An 11,919-nucleotide genomic window follows, 5' to 3' on the forward strand; every position below is an offset into this window, starting at 1 on the left:
CTTGTAACACACACAGCCCTGTGGCCACAGGGGCGACAGGCAGGCTCCTGTCCCCGTAAGATGTCACCCATAGTCACTCCAAAGCTCTGTAGCCTGGAGATCCCCTCTTGTGCCTTTTCCTCCCTGAGACCCCCATGGCCTTGGCCTAGACCTTCACTGTCTGTGCATCCATCGCCTTTCCCTCAGCCTCAGCTGAGGCTCAGCTTCTCCTGTCTGTCTCTGGGTTTCTCTGTCTGCTGTCTATCTGGGGCTCTTAGTGTCCATGCCCGTTTTCTCTCTCAGGAGGTGGCTTCATGGTTAGATCAGCCTGGAGCCCACTACTCTCTTGGGGGACCCTCTTCAGCCTAGCAGTTGGATAGGGGACAACTGCCTGTGCACACGGGCCACCCCCCACCACCATGTGTCAGTATCAGGCCCCGGACACTCCAGGCTGCACTGGGAGGGTGGAGACAATGGCCCATAGGCAGCTAGACTCCCTATAGACTTCCCCATCCTTCCTCCTCTTTTTCCATCAGTCTAGAAACCAGGGTCCCCACAGGCCTAATTAGACCCAAATCAGGAGCACTCACAGCCAGTGCTCAGGCTCCCCTGCCTGGTCCCAGGCTCTGAACCCCGGGAGCTCATGAACCATGCAGATTCCTGGGCCCATCCTAAACTACAGAGTTGGACTCTTCCATGGTGGGACAGGAACGTTGGGGGTGTGGTGAGCTCTTAGGATCAGGATTAATACCCTGAACATGACCCTGGTTGGGTGTCGGAATCACTCACTCATGTCCACACCTGTCAGGAAATAGCTCTTCTTGCTAAATGAATTTTAAATGGGGCTTGCATATCATCAGACCTCAAGCCTGCGTGGTTTCTCGAGGACAAAGTCTCTGATTGTATTATCTGAAATCCTGGAACACAGAAGTTCCCCTTCCGACCAGCCTTTCTGGGCCATGATTATTCCCAAAGGAAGACACTTGTGCTGAAGCCTACATGGGACATGGGACTCAGAGCAGGAGCAAGGTGTTCCTTAGCAGGGCCCACCATCACTTCCTCCCTGCAAAGCACCCCCTGATGCCCACAGTTCCCCTCCCCTAGGACAACATTGGGGAGGCGGTGATCAAAGCCATCCAGCCTTACATTGACAACGAGGAGTTCCAGCCAGCCGCCATCGCCAAGGTGTCCAAGGCCTGCACCTCCATCTGCCAGTGGGTGCGCGCCATGCATAAGTACCACTTTGTGGCCAAGGCAGTGGAGCCCAAGCGGGTGAGGGCTGAGTACGCCTGGGGGGCAGGGGAGGAAGAGCCCCCAGTGGGAGAGCCCCTGCCACAAGTTAGCCCTGGGCCCACTGCTGGCAGCAAGCCCTGCGGGAGGCCCAGGACGACCTGGAGGTGACACAGAGGATCCTGGAGGAGGCCAAGCAACGCCTGCGCGAGGTGGAGGATGGCATTGCCACGATGCAGACCAAGTACCGGGAATGCATCACCAAGAAGGAGGAACTGGAGCTGAAGTGCGAGCAGTGTGAGCAGCGGCTGGGCCGCGCAGACAAGGTGCGCACATCCCCGTAGGGAGGGCCTCTGGGCTGGGGGGGCCTGGGTCGGGGGAAGGCCCTGCGCACCCTCCCCAGCCCCTGGCCCGGCCAACCACAGCCCACCCCACGGGGCTGCCCCTGCAGCTCATCAACGGGCTGTCCGACGAGAAGGTACGCTGGCAAGAGACAGTGGAGAACCTGGAGCATACGCTTGATAACATCTCTGGTGACGTGCTGCTGGCTGCTGGCTTCGTGGCCTACCTGGGCCCCTTCACAGTAAGGAACCTTCTGACCCTGCCTGGGGCAGCCTCACCTCCCCAAACAGGCCCCACCTTGAGGCCTCACTCCACAAGGGGCAGCCTGGAGGGCCACTCCTTCTGCACTTACTCGTTCAACGAGCACTCCTCAGGTGCCCCGTCTGAGCCAGGTGCTGTTCCAGGCACAGGGGATAAGGCAGTGCATGAAACAGCCAGAACCCCTCCCTGGCAGGGCTGGTTTTCTAGTGGGAGATAGGAGCTCGCACTTCCATGCTTGCTGGGTGCATCTTTTTCAACCCTCACAGTCTCCCTGACAGGTGGGCGTTCTTGTCATTGCCCCTATTTCACAGAAAAGGGGCCAAGGAAGTCACCCAGAGTGGGACCCAAGTGCGGGTGTCTCACTTCACATCTGAGCTCTGCCTCTGTGTACAATGACTGAGCACTGTTGGGGGGGGGGGAGGTGTGTGCAAAGGGAGGTGGGAGGGCATCACACGGGTCATGGTGGGATGGTCCTGAGTCTGGCATCTCCCCAGGGCCAGTATCGCACAGTGCTCTACGACAACTGGGTCAAGCAGCTCACAAGACACAAGGTCCCACACACTTCTGAGCCCACGCTAATCGGGACACTGGGAAACCCCGTGAAGATCCGCTCATGGCAGGTACCCACCCAGGGGGCTGGCATGACTGGGCTGGGCCAGGGGCCTCCTGCTTCCCTCCCACCCTCTTTCCTGGGACAGCTCAGAGATGCCTCCCCTGAACCTGCCTGGGCCCAGTGAAAGGGTGTGTGTAGGAGAGGAGAGAGCTGAACGCAGTGTGGCACAGATCTAGCTAACTGTGGGCAGAGAATTCAAGGGGTGCTTGTAAGAGTGGGCTGGGGTAGGGGAGCAGCATCCAGAGTGAGGTTAAGGAAGTCTGCAGATCTGAGCTAGAAGAACAGGTAAAGTTGGCCCAGGGAGAAAACCAGGAGGCTATGGGCAGAGGCCAAGGGTGAGCATAGGCCAGGACATCGATGGCATGTGGGCTCTGGGGAGATGGTCTGACTGAGTGAGGACTCCGTAGGCATGAAGACAGAGAGGCCCAGAGAAAGGAGGGTGTTGGGAGCCAGCCTAGAAGCAGGAGAGAGTGTGGGGTCCTGTGGGCTGATGGCTGTGCACACTATCTCCTGTCCCCACCTCGAAGGGGACATAATAAGAAGGAAGAGATCACCAAGCACAAAGCTGGGAGTAGCTGATGCCCCAGCTGACCTTGCTTATGTGAGAGACCTGACCCAGTCTGGCCCCTGGTGCCCCATAGATCGCTGGCCTCCCCAACGACACACTGTCAGTGGAGAATGGGGTCATCAACCAGTATTCCCAGCGCTGGACTCACTTCATTGACCCTCAGAGCCAGGCCAATAAATGGATCAAGAACATGGTGAGCCCATGCATGGTGCCGCTGCCCCACACAGCCGGGCTTAGCAAGTGCAGGGTCAATAGCGGGGGTCAGCCTGGCTCTCAGCCCCCACAGCCCCCACAGCCCCCACTAGCCCCCTGTGCCTACAGGAGAAGGACAGTGGACTGGATGTATTCAAGCTGAGTGACCGAGACTTCCTGCGCAGCATGGAGAATGCCATCCGCTTCGGCAAGCCCTGCCTTCTGGAGAACGTGGGCGAGGAGCTGGACCCGGCCCTGGAGCCTGTGCTGCTCAAGCAGGTGGGCCTGCAGCGGCAAGGGAGTGGGGGCAGACTGTTGGTCTGGACAGGGGAGGGAGCAGCCGCTTCCCTGCCTCACTGGTGAAGCCCTGGCCATGGTGCTTGCCCATCCCACCCACTGTATGTAGACATACAAGCAGCAGGGGAACACAGTGCTGAAGCTGGGGGACACGGTGATCCCCTACCATGAGGACTTCAGGATGTATATTACCACCAAGCTGCCCAACCCACACTACACGCCTGAGATCTCCACTAAACTCACTCTCATCAACTTTACTCTGTCGCCCAGGTAAGCCCCCAGACCCCGGACACCGAGCATCAGCTCTGCCTGGCTGCCTCGCTCCCACCCGCAGGCTGAGACTCAATGGGTCTCTCCCAGAGGCTCCACTGGCTTTTTCCAAGGCACTCTGTCATTCCAGGCCTTCCTGGCACCTCCACCAGCTCCCCTTAATTGCCACCACTCCCAGATAAGAACCCGTGCCCCCAAGATTAAGAGCCCTTGATCCTTGGTTGGGACCCCTCAGCCTCCCTGGTCAGTGCTAGCCCCATCTTGTCCAGGTACCCTTCCCCTGTGGCTCAGCCCTTCCCAGCCCCTTGTGCACTCACCCCCAGAGCTGTCCTGGAGTCCTGACTCAGGCACACTCTGGCTCCCTGCACCCAAGCCCTGCTTCCTGCTTTGCTGCCATGAGCCCAGGCACTGCGGTTTTTGCTGGCCACCTACACAGAGCCCACAGGCCTGCTCCATGCTCAGGCCTCCATGTCAGTGGTTACTACGAACCTCTCCACAGACATGGTTGTGAAAACACCCGTAAGGCAGATCCCTACCAGTCATCCAGCCCCCTCCTGCCCAGGAAGTTTTTCAAAGACCCCTGCTGGGATTCCAGGTTGCCACCCAGGTCTCACTGAGAACTGGTCACTTTGCAGACAGGCTCTGCATTAGCCCTGCAGTGGGAGACAGAGGTTAGGCCTCCCGGGCTGACACTGGCAGGGATGCTGGGCTCTTGGAGCCCTGGGGCCACAGGTAGATAGGTGAGCAGACTCAGGCCTGGCCCTCTGGGGTCTACCAGGTGTTGCTGACATGGTGTCCCCTGCCCCTGGCAGTGGTCTAGAGGACCAGCTTCTGGGCCAAGTAGTGGCTGAGGAGAGGCCGGACCTGGAGGAAGCTAAAAACCAGCTGATTGTCAGTAATGCCAAGATGCGCCAGGAGCTGAAGGACATTGAAGACCAGATCCTATACAGGCTCAGCTCCTCTGAAGGCAACCCTGTGGATGACATGGAGCTCATCAAAGTTCTGGAGGCTTCCAAGATGAAGGCTGCTGAGATTCAGGTCAGCAACTGCCTGCCCCGGCCTACCGACTCCTACCTCTAGCCCTAGGCCCAACCCCTGTCCCCACCCACCTCTGCCTGCCGCTCTTTGCCAGTCTAGCTGGGCCTGACCACCACTCCCCTGCTGTACCTCCAGGCCAAAGTCAGGATCGCAGAGCAGACGGAGAAAGACATTGACCTCACGCGAATGGAGTACATACCCGTGGCCGTCCGCACCCAGATCCTTTTCTTCTGTGTGTCTGACCTGGCCAACGTGGACCCCATGTACCAGTACTCCCTGGAGTGGTTTCTCAACATCTTCCTCTCGGGCATCGCCAACTCAGAGAGGGCAGGTAGTCCTGGCATATGTGCACACGGTGACACAAATGCGAGGCTCCCCACCCTGAAACAGATGTGATACACGTGGCCACATCTCCACAGTGGGCACATACATGTAAAATCATGTCCACGTTCACTTGCACATACTCTCATATCAAACATAACAACACGCACACCCCTCCCGACCCTCCTCAGAGCCCCTCTACGAGGAATTCCACAGGCCCCAAGGGGATGCCCACACCATCCCTCTGGCTGCAGGGCAGACTGGCTGGGCTAGGCTGAACCCCGGGGATCTTGCTTCCCTCACCTCCCCCCATGCACTTGCCATCCCCTCCCTACCCTGCAGACAACCTGAAGAAGCGCATTGCCAACATCAACCGCCACCTGACCTACAACCTCTACAGCAACGTCTGCCGTAGCCTCTTTGAGAAGCACAAGCTGATGTTTGCCTTCCTGCTGTGTGCCCGCATCATGATGAATGAGGCCAAGATAGATCAGGTACATGAGCAGAGAGGGAACTGGGTGGGCCAGTGACTCGGGACAGATGGCCTGAGGAGGGAGCCTGTGGCAGGGCCTGGGAGAACAGGGTGAAAGGAAAGGGAAGGCTGGGCCTCAGGGCACAGCAAGAGCAAGGGGGCAGAGACCTCAGGAAACAGCTCCTTCCTCCCAACAGCCAGGAGACCTTAGGTTCATTATGGCTCAAGCTGCTCTGTGAGCACAGCCTTCTCAGAGCCATGGGTGTGCTGGCGAGCAGGGACCGTCCCGAGCCTCCCCACTCACGCTCTCATGAGCCCCAGAGCATGTCGGAAATCACATCCAAGAGTGTGAGTGTTACAGCCACTCCAGCTTGAGTCCTCACTGTGTGCCAGGTGCCAGGCTAATGGGTACACTCTCAAACCCCCACAAACCCTTTGTGGAGCAGCTATAATTCTAATTCTTCCTACTTCCCAAAGTGAGGAAACTGAAGCTCAGAGGTCACATCTTTTGCCTAAGGACACCCAGACAGGAAAATGTGGAGTGAGGACATTAATCCAGACCTGTCCGACTGCCTCCCCCAGGGAGAACCCCATTTCTCTGGCTGAGGGGTGGCAGGGGAGGCATTGCTGGGTGGGGTGCCAGAGGCTGGTCACAAGGCCCGGGCACTAGTCTCCCCCTGTCCCCTGCCAGAGTGAGTGGCGCTACCTCCTGTCTGGAGGTTCTATCCAGGTCATGACTGAAAACCCAGCACCTGACTGGCTGTCAGACCGGGCCTGGCGAGATATCCTGGCACTCTCAAACCTGCCAGCCTTCTCAGACTTCGCCCATGACTTCACAGAGCACCTCTCAGAATTCCAGGCCATCTTTGACAGCCCCGAGCCTCACCGGTGAGCTGCGCCCCAGGGCCTGGCAGGGTGGGCACAAGGAGGGGTGAGACCCCAGGAACAGACCTGCAAGGAGTTTTCTCTGAGGAGCCACCCAGGGCTGCCCTGCAGCTGTGGCCACATCTTTTCTGTGCTCCCAGCCATGTACCCTCCAGGCACTCCACTCTCCCTGGCCATCCAGCCGGCAGAGTCCCTGGGGCCAGTGCCCCCTCACAGGTCAGCTCTCAGGGAGACATGGGCGCTGTTGCAGGGAGCCCTTGCCTGGCATCTGGGATGAGTACCTGGACCAGTTCCAGAAGCTGCTGGTTCTCCGCTGCCTGCGTGGGGACAAGGTTACCAATGCCATGCAGGATTTCGTGGCCACCAACCTGGAACCACGCTTCATTGAGCCCCAGGCAAGTGCCACCAGCCAGTGCCCTGGACCTATCCCCACTTATGGGTCCCAGGGGACTGGCTACACCTTCACAGACCATTTTGCAGCCATGGTCAGGGTGGAACTCATAGTCATGCCCTCCAAAGACTCTGGGAGGCTCCAGGCCCCACCAGGAAGCTTCTCTTGAGAGCTCTCTAGAAGTCCTAGGACCCCCTGCCTTGCCCTGGTCCCTGCCCTTCCTCAGCCCCAGGTGACTCAGCGTCTCTCCCTGACTTGCAGACAGCTAACCTGTCAGTGGTGTTCAAAGACTCCAGCTCCACCACACCCCTCATCTTTGTGCTGTCTCCTGGCACTGACCCCGCGGCTGACCTCTACAAGTTTGCTGAAGAGATGAAGTTCTCCAAGAAGCTCTCTGCCATTTCTCTGGGCCAGGGCCAGGTAAGGACAGGGTGGGCAGGGGTGGGGCCCTGGGGGTTGGGCCAGTTGGCGCCTCACCGCTCAGCACTTCTGCCCCACAGGGCCCTCGGGCAGAAGCCATGATGCGCAGCTCCATAGAGAGGGGCAAGTGGGTCTTCTTCCAGAACTGCCACCTGGCACCCAGCTGGATGCCAGCCCTGGAGCGCCTCATTGAGCACATTAATCCTGATAAGGTGCACTGCCCTGCCTGCCACAGGTCCAAAGACCTCCTTTGCTGAAGGGACTACTAACACATCCATCCAGGACTGACGAGGCTTAATGAGATTGTCCCACAGAGCACTCAGCCCAGCTGGGCACACAGTGAGCACTCAGGAAGTGACATATGAAACAGGCCTCAGCTAGATTCATCTTCTAAGTGGCTCCCCTAATTACCGTTACCACTGGTGAAGTGACATGCCCAAGTTCACCCACGACTGATGATCCTGGGACTTGCCAAAGCCCATATTCTTAATCAGTGGTCTGAGCAGCCGGGTCAGACTACAGGTGGCCCAGGTTCCTGGTGGGGGGGAACCTGGTGTGGGGCAGTCTCGGTGCTCACATGGAGCGTGGCCGCCAGGTGCACCGGGACTTCCGCCTGTGGCTCACCAGCCTGCCCAGCAACAAGTTCCCAGTGTCCATCCTGCAAAACGGCTCCAAGATGACCATTGAGCCACCACGCGGTGTCAAGGCCAACCTGCTCAAGTCCTACAGCAGCCTCAGCGACGACTTCCTCAACTCCTGCCGCAAGGTGAAGGGCACTGGGTGCGTGCCCACCCCACGTGCTCCAGACCCAGCCCCGCCCCTCACTCCCCTGCCCCCACTGCCTCTCGCAGGTGATGGAGTTCAAGTCCCTGCTGCTGTCCCTGTGCCTGTTCCATGGGAATGCGCTGGAGCGCCGCAAGTTTGGGCCCCTGGGCTTCAACATCCCCTATGAGTTCACAGATGGGGACCTGCGCATCTGTATCAGCCAACTCAAGATGTTCCTGGACGAGTATGATGACATCCCATACAAGGTGGGCCGAGGACAGGCTGGGGCCAGGGAGGGTGGCGCTGGGTGCTTGTGGGGGCCCTCACCCACCCACCCTGTAGGTCCTCAAGTACACGGCCGGGGAGATCAACTACGGAGGCCGCGTCACCGACGACTGGGACCGTCGCTGCGTCATGAACATCCTGGAAGACTACTACAGCCCATCTGTGCTCTTCCATGAGCACAGCTACAGTGCCTCGGGCATCTACCACCAGATCCAGCCTACCTACGACCTCAACGTGAGCATACCCCAAGGGCTGGCAGCTTGCCAGGCTGGGCTTCTGGGGTGCCATGAACACCTGGGCAGCAAGCTCCTTTTCATGGATTACTCCACCCCACAAAGACAGCACGGTGAGGGGGGTGGACCCAGTCCCTGCCCCCTGGAGCTCGGGCTGTGTGGGGAGAGGTGAACTGTGGCCTCTCAGCCACTGCCTGAGTGTAATTACCCAGTGGAGGCAGGGGCAGCTCCTCCAAGGTCATAGGCTGGCCCAGGTTCTGCAGGCAGGGAGGGCCCCCAGAGGAAATGGTGCTTCAGCTAAGAGGTGTGAGGAGCCGGCCTGGGCTGGGCTGGGTGTTCAGAGTACAGGTCATCATATAAGGAGGGAGGCACGACTGATTTGAGCAGCTGAATGAAGGAGCAGGGAGCAGACGGCTGCAAGAAGAGGGCTGGGAGGGAAGCAAAGGCCACCCACACAGTGCCTCAGAAGCCACGCGGCCCTAAGGAGAGGGAAATGCGTAAGGATTACAACGAGGGGAGACAGGTGGGAGCTGTGACCCACTGGAGCGCCCTCCACCGGCTGCAGCGGCGGCTCTCCCACCCTCCAGGGTTATGTCTCCTACATCAAGGGCCTCCCTCTCAATGACATGCCTGAGATCTTTGGCCTGCATGACAATGCCAACATCACCTTCGCCCAGAATGAGACCTATGCCCTGCTCGGTGCCATCATCCAGCTGCAGCCCAAATCGTCCTCCATGGGTGGCCAGGGCCGGGAGGAGGTAGGTGGCAGCAGGGGAAAGGAGCCACGGGTTGGGCAGGGCCAGTCTCCCACTCACTATCCTGACTGCTCCCCTGTCAGCAAGGAAGGGACTCCTTGCATATAGAATCCTGCAAGAATTAAGGGGCTGGCCCTGACTTCCTGTGTCCCTTTGCCCCCACAGATAGTGGAGGATGTGGCCAACAATATTCTGCTCCAGACTCCTGAGCCCATCAACTTGCAGTTGGTGATAGCCAAGTACCCGGTGCTGTATGAGGAGTCAATGAACACAGTGCTAGTACAGGAGGTCATTCGGTAATCCCCCTGCCACCCCCAGTCCTGGGTTATGATGCCACTGGGCTGTAGAAAAATGACAGCACAGCTACTACGGGCCAGGTGCCATGCCAAGTGCTAGAAGCCCACCCTCTAACTCAGCCACATTGTATCGCTCCCACTTTACAGATGAGTAAACCAAGGCCCAAAAGCATTACACATTTGCTAAGAACCAGAGCTGAGATCGGTACCCAGGCTGCCCGACCCAGCTCTATGCTCTTAGCCCCCATGTTCTGCCATTGTTTTTCAGTCGATGGCTTACAACTGGGGAAATTTCAGATACTGCCACATGGCCCCAGACCACTGTCTGCTTCCTTGCCACTGGTCCTATAGGTATAACCGGCTGCTGCAGGTGATCACACAGACGCTGCGAGACCTGCTCAAGGCACTCAAAGGGCTGGTGGTGATGTCCTCACAGCTGGAGCTGATGGCTACCAGCCTGTACAACAACACTGTGCCTGAGCTCTGGAAAGCTAAGGCCTACCCCTCGCTCAAGCCACTGTCCTCATGGGTCATGGACCTGATGCAACGCTTGGACTTCCTGCAGACCTGGATCCAAGGGGGCATCCCAGCCGTCTTCTGGATCAGTGGCTTCTTCTTCCCCCAGGCCTTCCTGACAGGAACACTGCAGAACTTTGCCCGCAAGTCTGTTATCTCCATCGACACCATCTCGTTTGACTTCAAGGTTTGCACACAGCCAGGGTCAGGCCAGGGTATGGCCCAGGCAGGAAGGGTGCCAAGGCCACAGCTGGCTGCCAGTCGGGAGCCCCAAGTAGGGTTTGGGGAGCAGGAAGAGCCAAGCCAGAAGAGGCCATGAGCCCCACAAAAATTCCTAGGAGTAGGACACCAGCTAAAGTGGTGGGTGATGGGTGGGCAGGCAAGGCTCTCAGGAGGAAGTTCGTGCCTCCTGACCCAAATCCTAACCCAGATTCCAAGTGTTCATGCATGTGGGGGCCTGTGTGCCCACCACAGGTAATGCGCCAGTCGGTGTCGGAGCTCAAGAAAAGGCCCAAAGAGGGGTGCTACATCCATGGACTGTTCCTGGAAGGCGCCCGCTGGGACCCTGAGGCCTTCCAACTGGCCGAATCTCGGCCCAAGGAGCTATACACAGAAATGGCTGTCATCTGGCTCCTGCCTACACCCAACCGCAAGATCCAGGACCAGGACTTCTACCTGTGCCCCATCTACAAGACGCTGACCCGAGCCGGTACGGGCCCGGGGGGGCGGGGGGGGGAGCATACGCCACAGGTGGGGGCCCAGATTTGGGCCACAGAGGCCAGTCAGCACTCCTGACAGTGACCAGGCCAGGACAGAGCTGGACCACCAGCAGGCAGAGGGATACCCAGGGCTTGGGCTCAGTCTGTGGGAAGTGGCCCCTGAGCTCACCATCCTCTTGCCTCCCTCAGCAGACCCACCCGGGTCCTGGGAGCTCCAGCCTGCCAATGAAGTTTTAGGGGGGTAACTAAGGCTTGGGGGAGAGGCGGAGCCAGGGCTGGGTCCAAGAAGGAAAGAGCAGTGCCATCAACTCTCCCACTGCTGTCCTCACTTGGCACAATAACCCTGAGCAGACCTAAGCCTTAGCCAGACCCATTCACCAGGCAGATTTTTCTCTTGGGTCAGGACCCCTGCTTGTCCCCAGCTCAGTCTGCTGAGTCCATTGCCTTTTCCGTTTCTGCTCTTGTGGCAGACAACTTAACCCTCCCCACTTCTTGCCTGCTCTAGGAACACTATCAACCACAGGCCATTCCACCAACTACATCATTGCTGTGGAGATCCCCTCCGACCAGCCCCAGCGACACTGGATAAAGCGTGGGGTGGCCCTCATCTGTGCCCTGGACTACTAGACTCAAGACAAAAGAGTTTGAGCCATTAAAGTTGTTTTCTAAGCAGTCCACCTGAGCCTTAGCTGCTTAGATCAGTGCCCCTCCGCAGGACTGACTGCCAGGGAAACGGTGAGGGTCAGGGGCTGAGGCGGCCTCAAGAGTGAATGTGCTTAGCAGTGGGAAAGTGGCAGAGGTAGCAGCTTTGACCTGCTGGACCTGTCCAAATGCAACAAGCATAGAGCATAGCCCTCCAAGGGGGTCCCTCCAGGGACTTGCCTCCTCAACCCAGGGCCCCAGCATCTGTTCAGGTTGCAAGGCCATCAGAACTGGGTGAAAACCATGGCTCTCTCCTCCTGTAGTGTACCTTGCACACGACTCCTCAGGTTCCGCAGCCCCTACAAAGCCCCTCAACTCAGGTCCTAAATCCTGGGCCTAGGGTCCCAAGAATCTAGGCCCTGAGAATGC

At 58.6% G+C, this 11,919-nt stretch overlaps 1 protein-coding gene across 1 annotated transcript in view; it reads left to right on the plus strand.

Annotated features, from left to right (window-relative positions):
• Nucleotides 1–11,523, plus strand: part of DNAH1 (dynein axonemal heavy chain 1) — a 76,264-nt gene extending 64,741 nt beyond the window's left edge. The window contains exons 57-78 of the mRNA XM_043587516.1: nt 1,084–1,251; nt 1,344–1,535; nt 1,661–1,792; nt 2,307–2,432; nt 3,067–3,186; nt 3,315–3,464; nt 3,592–3,752; nt 4,565–4,790; nt 4,926–5,121; nt 5,454–5,605; nt 6,275–6,471; nt 6,719–6,863; nt 7,121–7,279; nt 7,360–7,491; nt 7,875–8,045; nt 8,131–8,310; nt 8,387–8,563; nt 9,150–9,320; nt 9,483–9,613; nt 9,965–10,316; nt 10,604–10,838; nt 11,354–11,523. Coding sequence (XP_043443451.1) covers nt 1,084–1,251; nt 1,344–1,535; nt 1,661–1,792; nt 2,307–2,432; nt 3,067–3,186; nt 3,315–3,464; nt 3,592–3,752; nt 4,565–4,790; nt 4,926–5,121; nt 5,454–5,605; nt 6,275–6,471; nt 6,719–6,863; nt 7,121–7,279; nt 7,360–7,491; nt 7,875–8,045; nt 8,131–8,310; nt 8,387–8,563; nt 9,150–9,320; nt 9,483–9,613; nt 9,965–10,316; nt 10,604–10,838; nt 11,354–11,475 — 3,795 coding nt within the window. The 3' untranslated portion in view covers nt 11,476–11,523. The remainder of the gene's footprint in view (nt 1–1,083; nt 1,252–1,343; nt 1,536–1,660; nt 1,793–2,306; nt 2,433–3,066; nt 3,187–3,314; nt 3,465–3,591; nt 3,753–4,564; nt 4,791–4,925; nt 5,122–5,453; nt 5,606–6,274; nt 6,472–6,718; nt 6,864–7,120; nt 7,280–7,359; nt 7,492–7,874; nt 8,046–8,130; nt 8,311–8,386; nt 8,564–9,149; nt 9,321–9,482; nt 9,614–9,964; nt 10,317–10,603; nt 10,839–11,353) is intronic.
• Nucleotides 11,524–11,919: the final 396 nt, after the last annotated feature.

Source organism: Prionailurus bengalensis, chromosome A2 (genome assembly GCF_016509475.1).
Source record: "Prionailurus bengalensis isolate Pbe53 chromosome A2, Fcat_Pben_1.1_paternal_pri, whole genome shotgun sequence".
Lineage (NCBI taxonomy): Eukaryota > Metazoa > Chordata > Mammalia > Carnivora > Felidae > Prionailurus > Prionailurus bengalensis.